The sequence below is a fragment of the Chelmon rostratus genome, chromosome 17 (genome assembly GCF_017976325.1).
Source record: "Chelmon rostratus isolate fCheRos1 chromosome 17, fCheRos1.pri, whole genome shotgun sequence".
Taxonomy (NCBI): Eukaryota; Metazoa; Chordata; class Actinopteri; order Chaetodontiformes; family Chaetodontidae; genus Chelmon; species Chelmon rostratus.
The window spans coordinates 16428476-16451581 of record NC_055674.1 but is presented as its reverse complement, the minus strand read 5'-3'; the positions used below and the strand labels follow the sequence as shown (position 1 = coordinate 16451581).

The window sequence follows — 23106 nt, the reverse complement described above, 5'->3', positions numbered from 1 at the left end:
AGTGTTTCACAAGCAAATTAACAACTCGACGTCCCATCCGCTGACGGAGACAAAGTCTTGAGACTGGTTTTAGCAATCTAGTGTCCCACATTTCAATGAAGTAAAAGAAGAAGAAAAAGAAGACGTTTTTGTTGAATGAAGGTCATAAATCTACTACTTTTAAACACAGACTGATGTCTCAGATTTTAAATATTGGGCCAGATTAATTAGCAAGTCTTTATCTAAAATCAGGACACTCACGGTCATGGATGTATTGTACACGGTGATGGCCGCTGGAGGGCGCAGACAGATTAGTTTAGTCTCTGGTCCACATTCCGAAGCAGAGGGTGGCGGTAATGCACCTGAAACGCTGGTTGTGAACCACCGTTGAAATTTAAAAGAAGAACAGAAGTCTACCAGCCCATGGTGTATTATAAGAGCCCTCCCTGCTGCTGGACCAAAATAGACAGTTGAGGGCTGAGCAGCTGACATAAACCAGAAATGGCTGCCACCGGAGTCCTTCCCTTCATAAGGGGGGTAGACCTCAGTGGAAACGACTTCAAAGTAAGGATATTCAGCAGTATTCGTTGATTTTATATCCATCGCTGAGCTACCAATATGTTTAGCTAGCTGGCTAAAGCTAATTCAAGTTGGAGACTCATAGCTACAAACAGCTAAACGCTGAGCTCGCTGGAACACTAGCTTAGCTTAACGTAACTAGCATTGGGCGTTAGCCAGTTGTCAGATGTTTGACATGGACAAAGTAGAAGTCTGGTTTCAGCTTCCTGCCCGGTGGTTAACAGATATCTTTTTAGGGTACTGAGTTTGTGAAGGGTGCTTCTTTACTTTGTTTGTTGTTTCGTTATTATCTGCGTAGGTTTGGGATAACGTACCTCTTATTTCCAGCGCCACGTTAGCTAGTTAATTTAGCTTCTGTGTTGGCTCAAAAGCTCAAGATATGTGACAGAACATGTCAGCGTTATCTGTGTTTAGGTTAACTTAAATATTGCTACCACCAAAAACAATAACGTTAGCTGACGTTGTAGAGTTTGCTGACTGATTGCAGCCACCCAGTGTCGCCATACTTGTAGCTTTTGATATACTTTGCGAGCTCAGCGTTAATTTAGGAGGCTGGAAAAGCAGCCCGGCTAGCAGCAGTGACAGCTGGGATCATCTGGCAGGTATTTGAACTGACAGGACTATGAGTATGTTTATGACTAAGTGTCATGTCTGAAAGTAGTACTGATAAAATGGCTGGAAATAACTTGTTAATGTATTATTTAGTGATTGGCTGATTGTTCCAGTTTGATTTCAGCCAGTGTGGGATGACATCATTTCCTCTGCCGAGTTGTGCCCTAAATCGACTGTAGGCTGCACTGTTGACTGTGAAAGATAACACAGACTGAAGTTCACAGCTGGCCAGATTCCTGATGCATTCACTCATGTAGCTGATTTGTAAATGATAAAAGTTGTCTGATCTGTCCAGTCACAACCACAGACAATGATGGTGAAACCAAGGGTGATGTCAACTGTTAATTTTGTATGTTGAAACGTACATTGAAGTTACAGTTCTCATTATTCTATATTCACAACCTTAAGTGGTTTGCATTATTTGCTGGCCTTGTATGAAATGATTTCAGCCAGGTCTGTTAAACAGATGTATTATGGTAACACAATATCTAGGATCTTATGTCTATATTTCAGGTTCAAGTGATTTTGGTAAATGAATGAGAGCAGTATGTTATACAGGCATGCACCTTTGACCAACTCTATCACAATTTCACAACACTATTCTGAAAAAAACAGCAACACAGCATTGATAAATAAAGTCATTACCAGTATTGCTGATGTCAGAACTTCCTTCCTTCTCCACTTCTCCTTCTTTGTCTCCCACCTCTGTCCTCCCTGTCTGTCTTTACAGGGTGGGTACTTTCCTGAGCATGTCAAGTGTATGAGCAGTCTGCGATGGCTGAAGCTGAACAGGACGGGACTGTGTTACCTCCCAGAGGAGCTGGCCTCTCTGCAGAAGCTGGTGAGACATACAAAGCAGTTTGCTACTTAGCCTAATTATCTTATGTCCTCGCATCTCTAAATATGAATGCATTAATTCATGACATTCGTTTTCTAGACTTGTCTTCTACTATATAAACCTAGATTTATCCTATTTTGTGTGCCATCTAGGGCCAGGCAATATTGCAAAAAATCCTGATAGTTTTTTTCCATATTGATTAATGTCAATATTTATTATGGTACATAATTTGATAGTGCTGCCAGTTTGAATATCCTGATAATGTCTGAAGCCTAAAGAAACCAGGTGGTTCATTAGTTAAACTTCAGAATACAGCTTATTAACATAAAAATAGAAAACATAATGTAAACATTTAATTGTGCAAAAATGGCAAGGTAAACAAGATTTTGTGATTGAATAGCATCTAGATGTAAACAACATGCTTTATCTGCCCTAACAAAACAATACAAGTGAGCTTGGCTTGTATCTTATTTAAATAATGGTGTGGTCAATGGGATGTAGCTTTTTAGGTGATGGAAAATATCTGTTGTGTTTCCTGTCTTGGTTGGCGCAGGCCGACAGCCTATTTTGCAGGCTCTTTGTCGTTTTTGAGATATCCAAACCACATCATTTTTAATTGACATCATGTTACCTTATTTGTCAACAGTTTCCTCAGCTTTGGAAGATAGTATGAGTTGACTTTTGGCACTTTAGCATTACAAGCTTCGTATGGCTGTGTAAAACAAAGCATGTGTGGATTTGGTGCAGCAAGTTACTGAAGCCGGAGTGACAGTCACATTTCTGCAAGTTTGTGTTCTGCTTGTTTAACAGGGGTTTGATAAATTAGTCATACTGTCACTCTTTTGTTGCACTTGAATGAGCATTGTTGTCATTGTCTCTAGTAAAATATATCCTAAAGTCTGTTTCACTTCCTCTGCTGTGGGCTCTGCTCTGATGTTACACAGCTGTTCTCTCTGTGTATGGAGGAGCTCTGCCCCGCCCTTGTGCAAACAGACAGTGGCACAGAGCATAGGCAGAGAGGCAAAGTCATATTGTACCCCTTGATCCATCCATGATCAAATCCACTTTCTACTCCGGTAGCTCAAACAGTGCTGTGCAGTCGGAAATGTGCATGTACTTGGCATGCATTACGGCAGAAACTGCAGACTGACAGGCTGTTGTTGTGTTTATTTCTGCTGTGTGATAGGCTGTTGGATACCCTATTAAGACCTTTTAACTATCCAGATTCAAGATTCATGATTATTTATTTTCATTGAGTATGACATGTCAATGAAATTTTCATTGCAACCCCCATGTTAGAAACAAGATAATAAGAAATATTAGAAAGAATAAAATTAAGATAACTACAATAAAATAAATCTACTGTCATCTTTTACTGCATTGTTGGTAGCAGTGTTGTTAATCTCTGAGTCAAAGCATATTATTTTATTAACTTCATGGATGAGTAACAGAGGACATCACATCAGCCGATTGGTGCACTTTCTTAGTGAATCCTCACCTGATTGAAGAACTACTTTAATCCTCAATATCTCTGATGAGATTATCTAACCTCGACATCCAAAGCTGCAGTGAGCAGGCCACAGTCAAAGAATGATCTATGTTAACATGCTTGACCTTACCAGGTGGTGTAGGTAAATAAGATTAGTCAGTTATCATGGCTAGGAGCCACAGTGTCTACGGTGTGTTTAGCTGAAATCTGCTTTGATTTGATCCTGTTTATAGTTAGATCATTTTATTTGGAGACAACTGGGCATTAGTTCAAGCAGTACACCGCACAGCAGTGACCTTGTAGGGCATATTTACGGGATTTTAGACGACTGTGTTTTGTTTGCGCAGTGCACTGTGTATCTGTAAACGAAACCTCCTATTTTTCCTTCTTTAGGAGCATCTTTCAGTGAGTCACAACAGCCTGACCACCCTACATGGAGAACTGTCCAGTTTACCAAACCTACGGGTAACTGACACTCACACATGCACGAGGAAATGCACATGAAGCAAATGTAGATGTCTTTGGAAACTAGCCACTAGCCATAAGCACTAATCATGGTAAATTGTTTGTTAATACTGTTGATTTCAGTCTAATAACCTGTCCGGTCTGTTTCTACCATGTGTGCAGGCGGTGGTAGCCAGAGCCAACAACCTGAAAAACTCTGGAGTCCCAGATGACATCTTTCAGCTTGATGATCTCTCTGTGCTGGTACATAATAATCTCACCTTCTCTGCCTTTGACACCCTAGAAGACTTTCGTTTTTACAGTCTCCTCACTCCTTTTCCAACAACAAGCATCCTCTCCCTTTATTTCTGGCCTACTACATTAACTTTAGATCAGTCACCTTCCCTCTTTTTCAATTAATTATGAAATTGTACTCTTCTGAAACACCCCTGACTTGCAGATATTGTTTGTAAGGAAGAGCACATAATGGTTCCCTTATTCTCCTTTTAGGACCTGAGCTACAATCAGCTGTCAGAGATCCCCAGAGACCTGGAGAACAGCAGGAACATGCTGGTGCTCAATCTGAGCCACAACAGCATAGACTCCATCCCCAACCAGCTGTTCATCAACCTGACAGACCTGCTGTACCTGGACCTGAGCGACAACAAGCTGGACAGCCTGCCACCACAGATGAGACGCCTGGTTCACCTGCAGACGCTCATACTGAATAACAACCCGCTGATGCATGCCCAACTGCGGTAAGAAGACGCGATTTTGTCTCATTAGTGTTACTGCACGCAAACGTCCAGAAATATCTGGGTTTTATGTGAAGTTGAATGTCTTCATCTCTGTGTGTGTGAGCAGCCAGCTGCCAGCCATGGTGGCATTACAGACTCTCCACTTGAGGAACACCCAGAGGACCCAGAGCAACATGCCCACCAGCCTGGAGGGTCTGACACATTTAGCAGGTGACACACACACACACACACACACATCTCTATTTTTTTGTCTTCCAGACCACTCATTCAGGGACCTGGCACATTTCCCTTCTTACTTTTACCTGTGGGCCTGTGGTACATTTTTCATAAATGTGTCACTTTGTGTATATCCTCAAACTCTCTGTCAGGGGAAACAGGCTTTTAACCAACACATGTTCCCTCTGTCCCTCCCGTCTCTCCCAGATGTTGACCTGTCATGTAATGACTTGACTCGGGTGCCAGAGTGCCTCTATTCACTGGGCAGTTTGAAGAGACTCAACCTGAGCAGTAATCAGATCTCAGAACTGTCCCTCTGCATCGACCAGTGGACTCAGCTGGAGACACTGAACCTGAGCCGCAACCAGCTCACCTCACTGCCTGTAAGGACAATAATAATAACAGAACTGTCTCTTTTTACTGCCAGTGTTTACAAAGTTGTGGAGTTGTTGCAATGTTAAAATAAAAGAGGTTTGATACTATTGGGGTGATGGCAGATATCTGAGAGATGAATAACTCAAAACCTGAGCTAATCAAACCATCTTTATCACAGAAATATGTGGAAAAAATGTGAAACTGATTAACTTAGCAGGTTTTTTTTGTATGCATTTCCTTTTATAGTTTGTGTAAGATGTTTTAATATTTGCTCGTGTGTCTCCTCCCAGTCTGCAATCTGTAAGCTGTCCAAACTGAAGAAGCTGTATGTGAACTCTAACAAACTGGACTTTGACGGCCTTCCGCCAGGCGTCGGCAAACTGTCCAGCCTCACTGAGTTCATGGCTGCGAACAACAACCTGGAACTTATCCCAGAGGGACTCTGCAGGTAGCACTCGAACAAACACACAGACTGATGGTGCTGTGACTGATGCACCGCCACACTATGTAGAAATGTATCGCTAATGGAAGTTTATCTATTACATGACACATTTTGTCACCACACAAGAATATGAGGTTAATGTGGTTGTGTGTTGTCGTCTAGGTGTGGCAAGCTGAAGAAGCTGGTGCTGAATAAAAACCGCCTGGTAACACTGCCTGAGGCCATCCACTTCTTGACTGATTTAGAGGTACAGTGCTCACTACACTAGTGAAGTACTCAGATAGTACTGCAGTCAAATAGCATTTCTGTCGGGTAAATTGAGATTTAATGTGGGTTTGATAACTTTGTAAAAGTGTCAATAAGAGGATTAAATAACTTTGGCTGACTTGGCACTTGGCTAAAACAGAAATTCTGATAATATACAGGACCTGTAATGATTTAGCAATTAAAAGGCAGTGCTCTGTAGCATCATAATGTTTGCATCTAATAAATATATTTAATTAAATCTTACTTTATGTGCACACAAGCATTTTTCCATCACTGTATCTTTGTGTAGGTGCTGGATGTGCGAGAGAACCCCAACCTGGTGATGCCTCCTAAACCGGTGGACAGGGCAGCAGAGTGGTACAACATCGACTTCTCCCTGCAGAACCAGCTCCGGCTGGCCGGGGCCTCACCTGCTACTGTAGCTGCAGCTGGAGGAGGTGTGTGTAACAATGTGCGAAGGTTGCACAGGAATGTATTTGAACATACACCACATGTGCCTTTTTGTTCCACTGTCAATACTTGTGTATCTCCTGGAGGCTTAAATCTGTGCGTACTTGTGTCCAGGCGCCAGCCCTCGAGATCCCCTGGCGAGGAAGATGAGGTTAAGGAGGAGGAAGGACTGTTCTCAGGACGACCAGGCGAAGCAGGTGCTGAAGGGCATGAGTGACGTCGCACAGGAGAAGAAGAACCTGGAGGTAAGGAAACAGATAAGAAGGAAGGATGGATACACAGGCCGCAGGAAGAATGATAAACACAACAGGGTTGATTTACATTGTAAATCAAGAAATCTGCTCATCTTGCAGGAGAACGGGGATTTGAAATACGGTGATTTAAAGATCCGGCGCTGGGACAAGAGTCTAGAAAAACCTCACCTGGACTACTCTGAGTACTTTATCGAGGACATAGGCCAGGTAATGTGCGTGTGTGGGTTTGCGCTCTCCTTTCTCAGCCACAACCAAGCAAAGTGCCCTTAAACTTGGCGTGTTTAGAAAAGAATTCAGGTTTTTGTTTGTTTGTTTTTTGAAGATCAATTCTACACGTGTCAGATTAGGTTTTTCTGCTTTGCATTGTACAGATATCAGTATATGTATCTCTTCCATTTGTCCTTCGTACAGGTTCCAGGTGTAACGGTGTGGCAGATAGAGAACTTTGTTCCCATCCCAGTGGATGAAACCTTCCATGGCAAGTTCTATGAGGCTGATTGCTACATAGTCCTCAAGGTAACGCTTGAAATCCACCATCATTTACACAACATACATGTCAGTAGACTGATCTTACTTAGATTATCCTCAGACATATTGCATAAATCAAACAAAGTCAATTATTCATGGCTACAGCTGGAACAACAAGTTTTCATGTGCTCTATTTGTCAAGACAGATCCCCTCCTCCCCTGTCCTCCACTCATCTTTCTGACGCTCCTCTCTCTGAAATTGCAGACCTTCCTGGACGACAACGGCGCATTGAACTGGCAGATCTTCTACTGGATCGGCCAGGAGGCCACTCTGGACAAGAAGGCCGGCTCCGCCATCCATGCCGTCAACCTCCGAAACTTCCTTGGAGCAGAGTGCAGGACGATACGGGAGGAGATGGGAGACGAGAGCGACGAGTTCAGTGCTGTACGTAGAAACATAATGTGCATACTATACCCGGTTGAGTAATCACCCACATGCTGTTGTAAATGACAGTTTTTGTCTCGTGTGCAGGTGTTTAACAATGAAATCTCCTACATTGAGGGAGGAACAGCCAGCGGATTCTACACTGTGGAGGACACGCACTATTCTGTCAGGTCAGCTGGAAGGAGCTGCTTTTAGAAAACACATCTTACATCATTTCCATTATTGTTATGTCTTCAGAAATGCAAAAGACAAGAAGAAAAGCTGCTCAAAAGTCACACATTTGGTGTCCAAAATAATGTTGTCAGCTTCTTCTTTTTTTTGTCTTCTTGGTCTGCAACCTTTTTTTTCTCTGATTTAAATCATCTGTGTGTTTTTCAGGTTTTACAGAGTTTACGGCAAGAAAAACATCAGGCTGGAGTCTGTGCCTGTGAAGGCCTCCTCCCTCGACCCTCGGTAGCGCTCACACACCCTCTCTGCCTTACACACCACATGACTCACACTTGCGTGGTTTGCCACACCCTCCAACACTCACACACTCTTTCCCTAACACACACAGGTCCGCTGCTCTCTAATGCTTTCCATCCTTCTTCCCTCTGTTTGACATTATCACTGCAAACCCTTACTAGTTTCTCATTTGTTCCTACAGCTCTTTGATACGTACACTGTGTCCCATGTAGTGTGGAACCATTACATCCTGTCTTTCTCTTTTTGGTAGCTACGTCTTCCTGTTGGACACAGGAATGGAAATCTTTATCTGGAGAGGAGCCAACGCTACCCTCAGCAGCACCACAAAGGCCAGGTAAGACACAAATGTCTGGGCCACTTGGTAGGAAAATCCATTGGAGGAACACAAACATTAAATAAAAACCTTGTTGCCAATTCCAGCCCATAAATGTAGTGAGAGCTGTGTCGCATGTGCATTGTTTTCCATCTTTCAGGTTATTTGCAGAGAAGATAAATAAGAATGAGCGTAAAGGGAAGGCAGAAATCACGACCCTCATGCAGAACCAGGAGCCTCCGGGTTTCTGGGAGCCACTGGGAGGACAACCGGAGGACATCAAGAAACACGTACCAGATGACTTCTCTCCCATCAGACCTAAACTCTACAAGGTAACCTTTGTACAGTCCTGCTCTCTTTACCCGGCTTCAGCCTGTGGATGTTGCTCGTTGTGGACTGCAGTAGAAGTGCACATGCAGTATTCAGGTTGTGTGGGTGTGATACAATTTGGGCCGTGTTGTAGAAGGAATGTAGGATTGAATATTGAGCTTTACCACAGGCCTGAAGTTACTTTAACTGTGTTTTTGTAAGTGGTTTGTATAAAGTAACTGAGTCAAACTGGTACAATATTAGTTGTCAGCATTTGTCTGCTTTTAAACTGCTCCGACTGTATCCACTCTTCAAAGTCATGATGACAGATAGCGTCTCAATTCACTGATGTTTTCTGTGTCATTGTTCTGCAGGTGGGCTTGGGTCTGGGCTACCTGGAGCTGCCGCAGATTAACTACAAGCTGTCAGTCGAGCACAAGGACCACAAGATCAAACTGGACACCCTGCCAGAGCTGAGACTGGTATGTTTATCTTCTGCCTACATCTCTCCTTCCTTTTTGTCACACTACTCCATTGTCCTACTTTACTTCTTTTAGCATTTTTTTTTTAACATTCTCCTCTTCTCCGTATTTCCGTCCCTCTCCTCAGTTGCAGTCCCTGCTGGACACAAAGTGCGTGTACATCCTGGACTGCTGGTCTGACGTGTTCATCTGGATCGGGAGGAAGTCCCCGCGTCTCGTGCGAGCTGCTGCCTTAAAACTGGGTCAGGAGATCTGCTCCATGCTGCACCGGCCCAAACACGCCTGCGTCACCCGCAACCTGGAGGGCACCGAGTGCCAGGTGACGCTTCGCACCGCACCGCTTCAAATGCCGCTGCAGACCTGAGACTGTGAAAAGTCTGCCAGTCACACGGATACATGGATGTACATACAGAAACACACAATTCATTCAATGTTTACTTTACACATTGGAAATACCGTGCATATCAAACCCAGTGCAATGGTTAACACATTGGTTGAATGCTACTATTAAGTTTACCTACATCCTACACAGTTCATCCACAGTATCACCTTATCTTACTCTCTTCCTCAGGTGTTTAAGTCCAAGTTTAAGAACTGGGATGATGTGTTGAAGGTGGACTACACCAGAGCAGCCGAGACTGTACAACAGAGTGACAACCTCCAGGGCAAGGTCAGTGATGTGTGTGTTTGTTTAAACAAAAACAAAACACAAAAGTAAATGTTGATACTTTGATAGCAGGCTACCATTTGGTTGCATGTGCACAGCCTCCAGATTTAGCTGCTTGTGTTTATCTGTGTTTGCTCTCCCAGGTGAAGAAGGACGCAGAGCAGAAAGACCAGATGAAAGCCGACCTCACGGCCCTCTTCCTTCCCCGGCAGCCTGCCATGCCCCTTACCGAGGTGACAACACACACCCGTTCGTTGTTTTCCTTTACGCTCACGAAAAACAAAGCGATCTTTTAGGCCCCGAATCTCACGCCTGCACCTTCTCTGTCCAGGCTGAACAACTGATGGAGGAGTGGAACGAGGATCTGGATGGCATGGAAGGATTTGTGTTGGAGGGGAAGAAGTTTGCTCGCCTGCCTGAGGAGGAGTTCGGGCACTTCCACACCCAGGACTGCTATGTCTTCCTCTGCAGGTAAGAGTGTGTGTGTGTGTGTGCGTAGTCAGAGGTACATATATGCTAAATAAAAAAAATTAGTGCTTTGAAACATAGAAGAGAAGTGGCTCCCCTGGCTTGGTTCTGTCAACGTGAGTCACTGTCTGCTCTGTAGATACTGGGTGCCTGTGGAGTACGAAGACGAGGAGAAGAAGGAGGGCGAGGGCGGTGAAGAAGGAGGAGGAGGACGAGCAGGAAAAGCGGAGGAGGAGGAGGACAAACAGCCTGAGGAGGACTTCCAGTGTGTGGTGTATTTCTGGCAGGGCAGGCAGGCCTCCAACATGGGCTGGCTCACGTTCACCTTCTCCCTGCAAAAGAAGTTTGAGAGTCTGTTCCCTGGAAAGCTGAAGGTATCTGGATTATTTGTGCTCATTATTCGACCCTCTTGACTCCGGCTCATCATACGTGTTCTCATCTGCTTGTGTTCTTTGTACAGTATTGTGCTGAATTGAGAAGTATAACCCGTCTTGCTGTTTAGGTGGTGCGTATGACCCAACAGCAGGAGAACCTCAAGTTCCTGTCCCATTTCAAGAGGAAGTTCATCATCCACAAAGGGAAGAGGAAACAGAAGACTGACGCTGCTCAGCCCTCCCTCTACCACATACGCACCAATGGCAGCGCACTTTGCACCAGGTGGATGTTGTGTACTGTTAGCACCTGTTAGCGGCACTGGCTCTTAGAAGCTTTTTTTTTTTTTAATTTGGCTTTCATCTCTCTCTTAGGACCATCCAGATTGGAACAGATTCCAGCAACCTCAACTCAGAGTTTTGCTTCATCCTCAAGGTTATGATTCTTTTTATTTTTTTTATCGTACCATAATAACAATGAAACAGTTTGTCCCACCAGGTATTTCTCCCCACTGTCTGCTTCTGCTCGTTCGAAGGTTTAAAGATGATTTGTGTGTGTGTGTTTTCTGCAGGTACCTTTTGAGAGCACAGACAATCAGGGCATCGTTTACACGTGGGTGGGCAGAGCTGCTGACCCCGACGAGGCCAAACTGGCCGAGGACATCATGAACTGCATGTTCGACGACACGTACAGCAAACAGGTAAATGCGTGTGTGCACGAGTGTCTGTTCAGCTTTCATTTTCATTCTGCATGCTACTCGAAATACTCAAGAATACCCCCACACACCACACACACACACACACACACACACAGAATTTTCCCTAAAATAAAATTTAAATGTTTGCTTGTGTGCAGTCCCTCTCTCTCTCTCTCTGTTGTTGTTTTTTAATGTCTCTCAGTTAAGGATTTTGCATGAATGTCTTCTGTCAAACTGATGAATCAATTTGTCTGCCAGGTCATTAATGAGGGGGAGGAGCCAGAGAACTTCTTCTGGGTGGGGATTGGTTCTCAGAAGCAGTACGATGAAGACGCAGATTATATGAAATACGCTCGGCTCTTCAGGTGAGTGAACATTATCTGTTTACATTTAGGTGTTATTGAGTCACTATAGCCACAGGAAGTGTGTGTAGAATGATAAGTTCTGAATACAAGCTGCTACTTTCTCTTTGCCACTCGAGTGCTTCTTTCGTCCCTCTCTCTCACATCGTCTGCTCTTCACTTTCCGGCTGTTTATTTCTCCTCCCTCAGGTGTTCCAATGAGAAGGGTTATTTCTCTGTGTCGGAGAAGTGCTCAGACTTCTGCCAGGACGACTTGGCTGATGATGACATCATGCTGCTCGACAACGGCAAAGAGGTAACAGCTGATCATAGATTTGTTTGAATGTCTGCTGTGGAGTAGGTCAGATTTCACCATTTCATTTGTTGTTTTGTGATTTTTCACTCTTTTTTTTTTGTTTCTTCCTTGTCCTCCTTCAGGTGTACATGTGGGTCGGTACTCAGACCAGCCAGGTGGAGATCAAACTGAGTCTCAAAGCCTGCCAGGTTAGTGAGAAACTGCTGTGTGTGTGTGTGTGTGTGTGTCTGTGTGTACATGTTTGTGCATTTCTGTCCGGTGTGTGTGTGTGTGGATTCAGTGTTTTATATCCGTCTCCTCCCTCCCCTCTCCAGGTTTACATCCAGCACATGCGCTCTAAGGACACTGAACACCCCAGGAAGCTGCGACTGGTGCGGAAGGGAAACGAGCCCCACTGCTTCACACGCTGCTTCCACGCCTGGGGGGCCTTCAAAACTCCCCCTTCCTAGACAAACACATACAGAAACGCTCACAAATACATCAAATGTATTCGATGCCATGTAATTTTCTACCAGTAACGGCTTGATTCCACCGGGCACGGCTGCGTCGTGGCCGCCAGAGCTGATAGCAGCCATTCAGGGCAACGCTTATGATTCCGACAGAGGCGCCGCAGCACGTTTCAGAAGCCGCTTTCCGCTCTGCTTCCCTGATATTACACATCTAGTCTTTGCCTTCTGCCCCTTTTTTGAAAGAAGGTACGTCAAGCTGCACAGAGCAGATCGAGCCGGGCAAGAAGTCAGACACAGGAATGACGTAGAGAATCCAATCAGTTTTTATAATAAAACACCCTGTGCAGACTCCCGATCGTAAAAACAGACAAAAAGAGAAACCATTTCATTCTGTAGCCTACTTAGCCATGGTAGGAGCACAAACGTCAAAGAAAAAAACGATATATTCCACAAAATCTTAGCAAGGCAACACGCTCCGCTTCTGAAACGGTGGGATATGAAGCTGTGCGGAGGACGGAACAAAAACAGGACGCAGCCGTGCCGGGTGGAATCAAGAAGAAGAAGAAGATGATGATGATGTCTATGCCTAACTTAGCTTTACCTGAGCTCTGATCCCTTCCCTCCATCCTGCTCAGCTGCTGTTTACCAGCTTCTTGACCAACATCTGGACAGATTTCAATTGAGCACAACATCCCAGTCAGTCAGAGTTCTTCTGGTCCAGAAGCTGTCGGCTGTTTCCTTTCAAACAGCAAAATATTTTTTCTTTTTTCTACAAGCTTTTTTAGCAGCCAGTCTGAATACTGTTGTTAAATGAAAGAAGAGAATTATGTTTTGAGATAAAATAGGTCTAAGGTGGACAGAGGCTTTATAAAAACCCAAAGGGAGGTGAATCCCGGACATATCGATCTGCTTTCTGCTGCTTTCACGAGGCTCGTGCTGCATGGTCAATAGTTCTCAGTGGAGCAGGGTTAAAGTGCTCTTCACTGTAGGAGTCGCTCCTCCATGCTTTGTGCCAGTTTTGCGCAGCTCATCTGAAGCAGTTTAAGGCAGAGGAAAGTCTGATTTTACATTTTGTATCGTTTTCTTCATCACTGAGGGACTGAACAGAAAGCAGCACTATAATTGTTTTTCTGAGGAATGTTGGTTTATACATATATTTTTCTGTTGTGCGGATTATACACGGTATGTTTGTGTGTTTGCCCCCATGCGCCTTCGTTGAAATGGGGACCGCCCCTCTCCCACAGTCTGTTTGGTCGCTCTGCTCACCTCCTCTAACTTGTCCGCTGATCCGAGTGCAGAGTGAAACCGTCTCGTATGAGATCTGTTTCAGTCTAACAAAACGACTTTCATGTAAACACACTGTGGACAGTCATTTTCGTTGCCATGTGAAAATTCAACAGTTAGCATTTATTTGGACAAAAAACTGGTCCAGGTGCAAGTTTCAGGCTGTGAGACCGAGCCTCAATTAATGTTCAAGTTTAAGAACAAATGTGCAATCAGCAGAGCCCAACCACATTCTTCTGTTACAGGCTGCACTCAACTTGTCAAAATGTTTATTTTGCTTTTCCTGAGCAGACAGGACAAGAAAAGCTGAAGAGTTTCTTTCCAAAATGTAGTGTTATCATTTTTGAAAAAGCAAATGCATGATGTTTAAAATTCTGCCGGCTCAAGATTTAGACATTTTTGTCAAACATTGATTTTTAAAGTGTTGCTTTTTCAAATATGTTTGTTTTGGAACAAAATTCTTTATTTGCTAATTTTAATGGGAGATCTTTTGCACCATATGAGAGATGTATCTAAGTATAGTGACCTCTGGTTCCAGTGATCTCTAATCAGTGCTGTGTTTGTATGGTTAACAGAGGAGTTGTGATCAGTTGCTGCCTCGAGGGTCAACCATTTACAGAACTGCTGCAGTGCTTCCTGTGATCATGTGACCTGTGCAGTATGCAGGCATTGGTCCAAGCAAGATATCTATATATTCTCCAATGGCTGCAAGTACCATCATTTTGGTTAGACTATATTTTGTGGGGTGAACTGTATGCCTGGTAGTGTGTTTGAGTGTTACACGCATATGTATGTGTATATGAATACGTGCACATGCTCCTGATGCCACCTGCAGATGCTTTATTTATGTATTTTATATAAAAATAAAATCTCACATCACACATTTTGTCATCTGGCCTTCTTTTGTCACTGTCATGTCACGTTACATTTCATGTAGGAGCCTGGTTTCCACAAGGAAGCACTGAAATCCTTTTTTTAAAAGTGAGTCAACACTTCAGTCTAAACCACCCAGCAGACACGCCTGATAGAGAGAGTAAATAATTTTATTAACATTCACAATTCTTCATCAGCCAAAATGCTAAACGACCCGATTAAAATCCTACACACAAAACTGAATGACAAAGTAGAAACAAATTCATCTTCATGGTGAAATTAAAAAGGTAAATCGTGCCAGCTGTAGCATCAAAGGGTTAATTATTTGTGTGTCAACCAGAGCACCAAAAAAAGCTAACAAAAAATAAAAAAAAACAACAAAACATTAACATGATGCCTACCTGTTGAGCTACATTAGTTAATAGTGAGGTCCCTTTTTTACTTTTTATTTTGTTTTTTGTGAGGTGATCAGAAAGTTTGAATACTGAGCGGCTTTTAGGCTACAACAGGTTCTACTTCTAACATCTGACTATCATCGGCTTGCTGTTATAAACCTGTCTTCTGTAAACCCTAGGTATGGATACTGTATATATTTCTGTTTTTACACAGTAAAACTTTCATTTAAAAAAAAGAAAAGGGTTAAAAACACTGGTGATCAAAGCTCTGCATCTAGCCAATTTTACCCAGAATGCACCGATTCACAGAAACCCCAAAAAAAGACATCTCCTGGGTGCATCGTAGTACACAGTACATTACACTTAGCATTCAGACTGACTTTGCTTCCCTTGCCACACTTCCCTGAGTCCCGTCAAAAAGATTTCTGCATGAGATGATGTAACATTAACAGAGGAGGGAGGATTTAACAGCTGGAGACTCTTCATTTCACCACATCCTTTACCTTCGTCTCTTCATCTCTGAATAACTGAGAACTTTTTTTTCTTTTCACCAATGCTGTTTGTTTTTTTTTTACCAAACTAGAGCAGAAAATGAGAATAAAAATAAACTTTATTCTCAAACTCTAGAGTTCACCGCAGGTGTGTCGTACCATTAGACCTCCACACTGACATCACTGCCCACCTCCTTCTCATGTGACACATGGCTCAATTTGCACTTGACTGATTTTGCCTGCTAAAAACAGAATAGACATACAGGATGTATTTGCAACTCAAGCCATGCATTTACAATAAAGGTATTTGAAAAAAGTGTCAAAAATAGTACTCCACCTAAATCTGCTCTCGTCCTAAATACGGTAGCACCACCTTCTCTTCCCTCATCGCCAGCAGGTTCCCTCTCATATCGCTGTGAATTCTCTCCTCTCGCATCCCCAACTACATTTGTCATTAAATTAGTTTTTACTTTGTCCAAAAGCCGTACAAAACGTATTTAATAAAGCATCGATCTCTGCAATACAAACCACTTTCATTACTCCAGCACTTCAACACCAACAGAGCAGACAGAGAGCTTCTTGAGACCTTGGTGGTGATGTGCTTGTGTGTATTAACATACCTGAAAACAGCTGATTTATGCACCAGCTCACGCGCTGGCTGAGGCAATTCAACTGCCCTTAATGGCACCTCAGAGGGGAAGAGTACAAATGCTACACCTTTCAATACTCAAATATTCAAAATACTTCATTTGCTAGTTTCGCTCTCTTTCAGTCTCTGGTGGATACCCTCCTCCGTTCACAAACAGGGGTCATTCACAGGGCCGTGGTGGTGTTGAGCAGCGTGCAGGACAGTCCGACACATCCACCGCTGTGCACGAGGAATCAACAAGCACATCTGGCCACCGCCAATTCAAGTTCCAACTGTGGGGAAATCTGGACTAATCCCAGCACGAAATACAAAAACACAGAAACGTCACCGGTGGGTCTCCTGTGCAGAATGTAACCGCTCTTTCCTCGCAGGCTGAGCCACAGTCGTTACGCCTGGAGAGCGCCCCGTAACCGTCCAGTCCACAGGGGAAGAGCCGAGGAGGAACGGTCGCGCAGAGCGGCGAGCTGGACCACGGAAATTCCAGTTTTCAGTTCTCGAAGTCATGATCAGGTCCATCCAGGCTGTCTCTGTCTCCGTGTAGGAGGCAACGTCATGTTTCCAAAGTGGTTGTAGAAGAAGAAGATTTAGTTCTTCCGATGAGAGGAACCACAACAAGAGTCTTTACTGCTGTATTCTTCGTCCATATTAAGGCTTTCCTCCCAGTTTGTGCCAGGCTGACAGGAGAGTGCGAGTGCTGGCTCGGGGCTCCACAGTGGGCTGATGGGAGATGTTTGTGGTCCAGCACTGAAATCCGGTCCATCCAGACCACTTGAGCCCCTTCCTGTAATACTTCAACAACAATCAGAAGACAGTATGAGCAAAAAATAAATCACTTTTACATTACGACTAGCCGCGGTTAGCTTAGCGGCTAAATGATGTAAACAATGACACCAGAAGGAGTGACGCAAATACCTCATGTTCAGTATCTGACAGTTTTGGATAAAATGATCAATCTGAAGATGTCATTTTGGGCTCTGGCAATTGTGAATATTTTTTAGATCAAAACATGATTAATCAAAACACAACAGATTACTCAATGAAAATCTTTCTGCCCTAAAAAAGTCTATACTGTCAATAAGTAAATTGAATATTTTGCAAACATGCAGCACAGAATGTGAAGGCGCATTCGCTGTACTTTCAGACGGCACCAGCAGAGGACAGCAGAGAGTTTAAAAATGAAGGTGTTGACAAACAGATGGAGGACGGCGACGCCAGCAACCGTTACCTCCTGATTTATGGCTCCTGTGAGAGCAGACAGTAATGCAGCTGAATGGATGAGAGCAGGCGACCACCACACACTCATTACTTTATACCAAGCAAAGCTCCCACATTTCAGTACAGGATAGATGCTCCTGCGATTTCCAGTCATTACACAACCAAGTTTCAGCCATGATGATAATCGCCCTTCTTCTTCTTTTTCTCTAATACATTTGCACATGTGTTGGTAACAGCTGTATAAAGGCTGTGATCAGCCTCACAGCACTGTTTTTTTGAGTAGATAAAGTTGCCTGTCCTACTGCAGGGTCAGCCCCAGCTCGGGACAAGGAAAAGAAGAAAGAAATAGAATAAAGTAACACATAACTGTGAGGAATGTGAACTGGTAGAGCGAATGAAGAGGCTCCCCAAACGAACCCTGGGCCGTCTCCCAGGTAGAGTGAAGCGGAAGTGAAAACTTGCCCTGAGCTACAGAACATGAAACTCTGCAAAAGCACGCAAGTCTGTTCAAATTGGCCTCGATGGAGAAGATTTCTGCTCCGCTGGCTTTTCAAAGGCACGGAGTGGAGGGCTTGTTATTGGAATGCAGCTCTACGACAGAGCAACTCTTTGATGTGTGCACGCTCTGGACCAGCTGCATTAGAAACAGGTGTGTGTGTCCGTGTGTGTGTGTTCTGTCTAACCGTGAGCTGATGCATCTGCGTTATAGGAACGTTATAGGAAGCAGCTCACCCGCGTTGATGTGTGCGTTTCTCACCTGTTCAGTTAATGAGGATGCCAGTCGAGCGTCCCTCCTCCTCTTTGATGTTCTTCAGGTTGTTCTCTGCCTCGTCCACAGTGCTGCGCGGCACACACATAAAGCACAAGCTCATCTTCAGGCTCAGGCTGCATTTTGAAATGTGTGTGCGTGCGCATGTGAACGTGAATGCCTACGTTAGGAAGTCCCTGACGTCCTCCACAGTCAGCTCTCCGGTGGAGTCGAGGGTGAGGTCAGCGCAGCTGAGGGGGGAGTCCAGCGGGGTGTCCAGGATGGGAGAGGACAGGGCGCTCGGAGGCTCCTCTATTTGCCCTGTGGGGAGAAACCCAGAGTCAGGGGGCTGCAGGATGTTTCTACGTCAGGCTGACTGATGGTGGTGTGTGCTGCTGGAGGATCGAGTTCATTCAGTTTTGCTTTATCATAATTTGGTTCGACAGAGAATTCAGTGAAACCATCTGTCACATCTCTGGCACCAAAACAGTGTTTCTGAGTGTAATAAATCCGGTTTTGATCACTTGAAGCTGCTCTAAGTGTATATTTTAATAATGACAATGGGCGTCTTGGAACATGAAAGGAGTAACTCGTAGCAACAAACCCAGAGAAAATTATCTCTGCAGAGCTTTTTAGCAGCTCATTGTTCGTTTGTCTGTGGTTTTGGTTCGCTCTCATCGCTCTCATTGTGTTGTTTCCAGATAAAACAGGCAGCTTTTTTCAGCAAAAAACTAAAAATCCTCTATATACTACCTGCTCAAACTGCAGGCAAGCAAGGTTAGCAACTAGCTGGTGAACATAGTGGAGCATTTAGTCACTGAAGAGACAAATATTTAATTAAATAGTTGGAGTGAATATTGGACTTAAAGTCACCAGGTGGACATAAAATATGACTCCAAATGAATGTTAATGTTGCTTTGTGTTTGCTGGATGTGTGCAGCAAGTAGGCAAATGTTTTTAAATTTAACGTGTCAACATCGTAAACTAATGGCACGTCAATGTATTTGCAGTTTGTTGTGCTGTCCTCTAGTGGACGAAAATGTCATTGTTCTTTCCTGTCAACACCTGCCACCTACTTCACCCACAGTCAGATCAGAGATTCAGCAGCTGATGCAGCCTCGAGCTGCTAGCCTCCAGGGGCTACAGAGGTCTTCTTTCTAACTCCACACCTCCAGACCCAGCTGATGCTGACTCAAGTGACATCACTTGAGGCAATTTGTCAGACTTTGCAGCTCCCTGTGGAGCAAGAATTTATACCACTCTAAACACATATGCGGTCGCACTGTGTAAAATCAGGCCGGTTCACCGTTAACTGTCAGCCCCTATTCTTTGCTTACAAATGATCAAACGTGGAGTGGGCAGCCTTTATCAAAAACAGTCGCCTGCCAAGTCTTCTACGTGTTTTTATTTCCTGTCAACATAAACGTGTTTGATGGCGCATAAATGATTGTAATATTTCAAAATGGAAGAGACATTAAAACAGTTTGTGTTTTCGACATGGAGCGAGCGCCAGGTGAAAGGCCCACTCGGACATAAACAAAAACTACTCTGGTCTCCAAAACAACCTTTATTTCCTGCCAGGGAAGGAGGTGCTGGGCAAGAGAGGCAACTGGGGCATACTGAATGGTTACTATGGAGACCAGAGGGGGACCCCTGCAAGGCCTGCTCGCAGTTTAAGAGGTTCGGAGAGAGAAGAGAGAGTGATGAAGAGCAGGAATAGACAGGGGGAGAGAAATAACAAGTGAGGGGGAGGAGAGAGAAAGAGCCCTGTGTGTGTGTGTGTGGACCTACCCTCAGCCTGGCCCATCTGGTTCTTGTGGGTTCCGTTGGCCTGCGGCTGCGTCGTCGTGCCCTCGCTGAGGAGACACATGAGCGAGCACCATTTGCTTTGGCAGTAGATGGAGCAATAACAAAGCAATACCAGAGAAAGTATCGTTTCTTTGGTTTCACATGCAGCGGAGTGCCTTGAGCCGGTGGTAACCATGAGAGACCATTACCAACAGTGGGTTTAGTGGTTTCCAATGTGGGGACCACCAACAGTCCTTAATAGGCTTACAGTGTGCCCCTGGAAAATGGGGTATTTCAATGAGCAGGTACGCCTTAAGGCAAAACTGGATTTTTTAGCATCAATGTGATGAAGTACGCTGATTAATCAGGTATCTAATTTGCTGGCTAACCAACAAGAGACATTCCTGTCTGATTATTTTATCATTAACATTATATAAGTCAGTACAGAGGATCTTTAGGTTTCATTGGACCAGATTTTGAAGTTGGGAAAAGTTTGATGGACCCAGTAGTGTGCAATAAAAACATCAGGGATGTAGTCAGCAAAAGCAAAATCAGCCAATCGTAAATGATGAGGATGAATGGAAGTTCTACATGTGTCCAAATAAAGAACAATCTTAATATTATACTATTAAATATGTGTACGTGTGTGTGTGTTACCTGGCAGGTGTGGGCTCGAGCGGCCGGTCCAGCTGAACAGAGCAGAGCGGTTCAGTGAGGACCTTGGCAGACAGGGAGAACCTCTCGTACTCTGAGGGAGAGATCAGGTAAAACCCTGCGTGGGAGATCAAACAGACGATGATTAGACAGTTATGGCTCTGAGCGCTCTCGGTCTCGCTGTGACTTTCAGTGCCTGAACGAGCAATTTTTACTGTTCCAGGTTCAGCACATTTTCATTTAATCAACCTGCAGTGTCCTCACCCTGTCCGTTCTTGGTGAAGACGCAGGACGCGATGCCGCTGATGTCTTCTTTACGGATGCAGTCGTAGCGAACCTAAAGCCGCACAAAACGGACAATAATAACCAGTGCGTCATGAAAGTTCAGTAACACACACACACACGCACACACACACACACAATCTCCCAAACCCTACCTGTGGTCGAAGGCCAGGTATGTTGAAGAGGTGCATGTCGCCCAGGTTGGTCAGACAGACCAGTGTGTGTTCGCTGTAGTCCTCCTGAGCTGTGGAGCTGAAGACCACTAGGGCCACCTTCCTCACCCGACAGCCTTCATGCGCCGTCAGCTTGAACTTGGTCTTAGCGCTCACCTTGGGGAGAGAGAACACCTAGAGAGAGAGAGCGGAGGCTGGATTTAGATCTGTTACATCATCGCTCTTTCAGTCTCTTGAGCCCACTTTCAGGACACAGGTGTCTTCACCTTTAGCTGCTCTTCTGAGGCGATGAGGACTGAGTGAGCGTTGGTCATATCCGGAGCGATGGCGAGGTCCTGGGAGGCCTCGTACGGGTCCGGCAGCGGCTTCCCCCGGCCGTCCAACACACAGATTGAGACCACGGGGGCCCTGTGCATCAGCTGGATCTCTTTACCCAACACCGCCTCCACGCACACGCTGCTCTCGCCCGCTCCGCCACGCTCGTTCACGCGCCCCGAGCCCACGCCGGGCACCTCCAGGGCATAGGCATACACGCTGCCCGAGTTGGTGCCCGCCCATAGCGTGGGGCCGTGATGTGTACCTGGTGGATGTGGAAGTTAGCGCCAGGGAACTGATACAGAAATGCTAAATCGAGGCTTACTCAACGAGTAAGTGAACACACCGTCACGCAGAAAGGTGTCGGCGAAGCAGAGACATCGGACCACTCCGGACAGCGAGTCGTCTGCAGACCGCGGCTCAATCCTCCTCTGTACTGGAGCCACATCCTCCTGCTCTGCTAGAGCGGCGTTGGCCTCCTGGACCTGCACACAACACAGTCGCAAAATGTTTACTTGATTCAGTCTGGATGTTCTGCATGACCCTCTTATTGCCAAACAGACGGTCACTTACCTTGCTGGTGGGTGTGGTGATGGTGCGTTTCTTCCCTGATACCCTGCTCTTGCGGATGCGTCTGAAGCTCTGTCGTAAAGACTTCTTTAAGGACTTGACTCTGGAGAGGGGGCCCTCCATGGCCAGAGAGTCGTTAGGGTGCAGAGTACACCTGAGAGTACATAAAGAGCAGCAGGGTGATGCTTTTTGGATCACAGTATGGTGAATTTGATATCTCTAAAGACCAAATCTAAATAAATAGCTACCTGGCCAGCACAGCATTTCGTCTGTGGTAGTCAAACAGGCCAAATCCATGACTCGTCCCGAAGGAGATCAGGTTCCACTCTGCATGCAGCGCCACCGCCGTGACAGAGGCCGGCGGCAGGCACTGCACCAGCACCAGCGGCTGAAAGCCCGGCGGGAAGGGGGCGGGTTTAAGCCGCGGCTCCAGCCTGTCATGGCCCTTCCAGGTGAAGCCCTCCCTGTCCTGCAGCAGATCAACCACCGACACGTCCACCAAGTGGTCCGAACGCTCGTCGCTCAAACCCAGAACGATCACCTGGAGAGTTACAGGAAGTGGAGACGCACCATGACTCGTCTCCTTTTTTTATTTCAGTACCTGCTTTCTGCTTGACAGGAGATCAAACCCTCCATCATCTAAACACGCAGCAGTAAGGGAGGGTGGAGCGGCTGACAAAAACGTAAGAACAGCTTGTAAAAAGCCAGTTTCTTATCAGCTGAGGCACTTCAGTCAGAGCTGGCCATTTATTTGCCTGCTAGTGGTACTTTCTGCTCTGTGCACAGCTCAAAGAGTCTGAATACTCACTTTCAAACCAGGAAGTAGTGCATTTCTGTGCAGTAGCCCATGAAAACATTATGTTTTATTTACTATGAATACTGATGGTGTCCAGAAGATGAATGCTGGTGTTTTCAGATCCCCTAACCTTTCCTCTAGACCAGTATCAGCAAAAAACACAGAAATATCTACATCTGAAGGGGAAACTGTTGTGAAATCTATCGAGCACAAGCTCCACTGAGGCTGAAAACGGTCATCGCCCTCAGCCAATGTCAACTTTGCACACAAGATATCTCATAATCTCACCAAGTGCTGTGAAATTTGCTGAGCACACTGATGTGCCCCAAAGGACGAGCTCTGTGAATTTCGGCCCAAAGGTTTTTTCATTAACATTTT

At 45.0% G+C, this 23106-nt stretch overlaps 2 protein-coding genes across 2 annotated transcripts in view; one reads left to right on the top strand and one right to left on the bottom strand.

Moving 5' to 3' along the window:
* The first annotated feature begins 409 nt into the window (after positions 1-409).
* On the top strand, positions 410-14654 carry flii (FLII actin remodeling protein). Its single transcript, XM_041957698.1, has 31 exons — positions 410-543; positions 1901-2011; positions 3891-3962; positions 4125-4205; positions 4452-4699; positions 4806-4909; positions 5123-5298; positions 5581-5738; positions 5895-5979; positions 6289-6436; positions 6564-6694; positions 6803-6910; positions 7115-7219; positions 7437-7616; positions 7704-7786; positions 7995-8069; positions 8332-8415; positions 8555-8726; positions 9078-9185; positions 9313-9504; positions 9757-9855; positions 9996-10085; positions 10184-10323; positions 10460-10694; positions 10823-10977; positions 11067-11127; positions 11264-11392; positions 11648-11754; positions 11941-12046; positions 12169-12234; positions 12361-14654. Exons 1-31 carry the CDS (start codon positions 481-483, stop codon positions 12493-12495), a joined length of 3807 nt encoding a protein of 1268 aa, XP_041813632.1. The 5' UTR covers positions 410-480; the 3' UTR covers positions 12496-14654.
* Positions 14655-14810: 156 nt separating this feature from the next.
* Positions 14811-23106, bottom strand: part of llgl1 (LLGL scribble cell polarity complex component 1) — a 31980-nt gene continuing 23684 nt past the window's right edge. The window contains exons 14-24 of the mRNA XM_041956829.1: positions 22181-22473; positions 21936-22086; positions 21709-21847; positions 21314-21627; positions 21030-21221; positions 20857-20929; positions 20596-20710; positions 19942-20006; positions 18336-18471; positions 18160-18242; positions 14811-16976 (exon numbers count right to left, since the gene is read on the bottom strand). Of these exons, the coding sequence (XP_041812763.1) occupies positions 18164-18242; positions 18336-18471; positions 19942-20006; positions 20596-20710; positions 20857-20929; positions 21030-21221; positions 21314-21627; positions 21709-21847; positions 21936-22086; positions 22181-22473 (1557 nt within the window). The 3' untranslated portion in view covers positions 14811-16976; positions 18160-18163. The remainder of the gene's footprint in view (positions 16977-18159; positions 18243-18335; positions 18472-19941; positions 20007-20595; positions 20711-20856; positions 20930-21029; positions 21222-21313; positions 21628-21708; positions 21848-21935; positions 22087-22180; positions 22474-23106) is intronic.

Coding starts and splice junctions, on each gene's coding strand:
- flii (XM_041957698.1), top strand. CDS start 481: ATGGCTGCCACCGGAGTCCTTCCCTTCATAAGGGGGGTAGACCTCAGT. Junction 3,963..4,124: donor CCAGTTTACCAAACCTACGG/GTAACTGACACT, acceptor CCATGTGTGCAG/GCGGTGGTAGCCAGAGCCAA. Junction 9,856..9,995: donor GTGACAACCTCCAGGGCAAG/GTCAGTGATGTG, acceptor TTGCTCTCCCAG/GTGAAGAAGGACGCAGAGCA.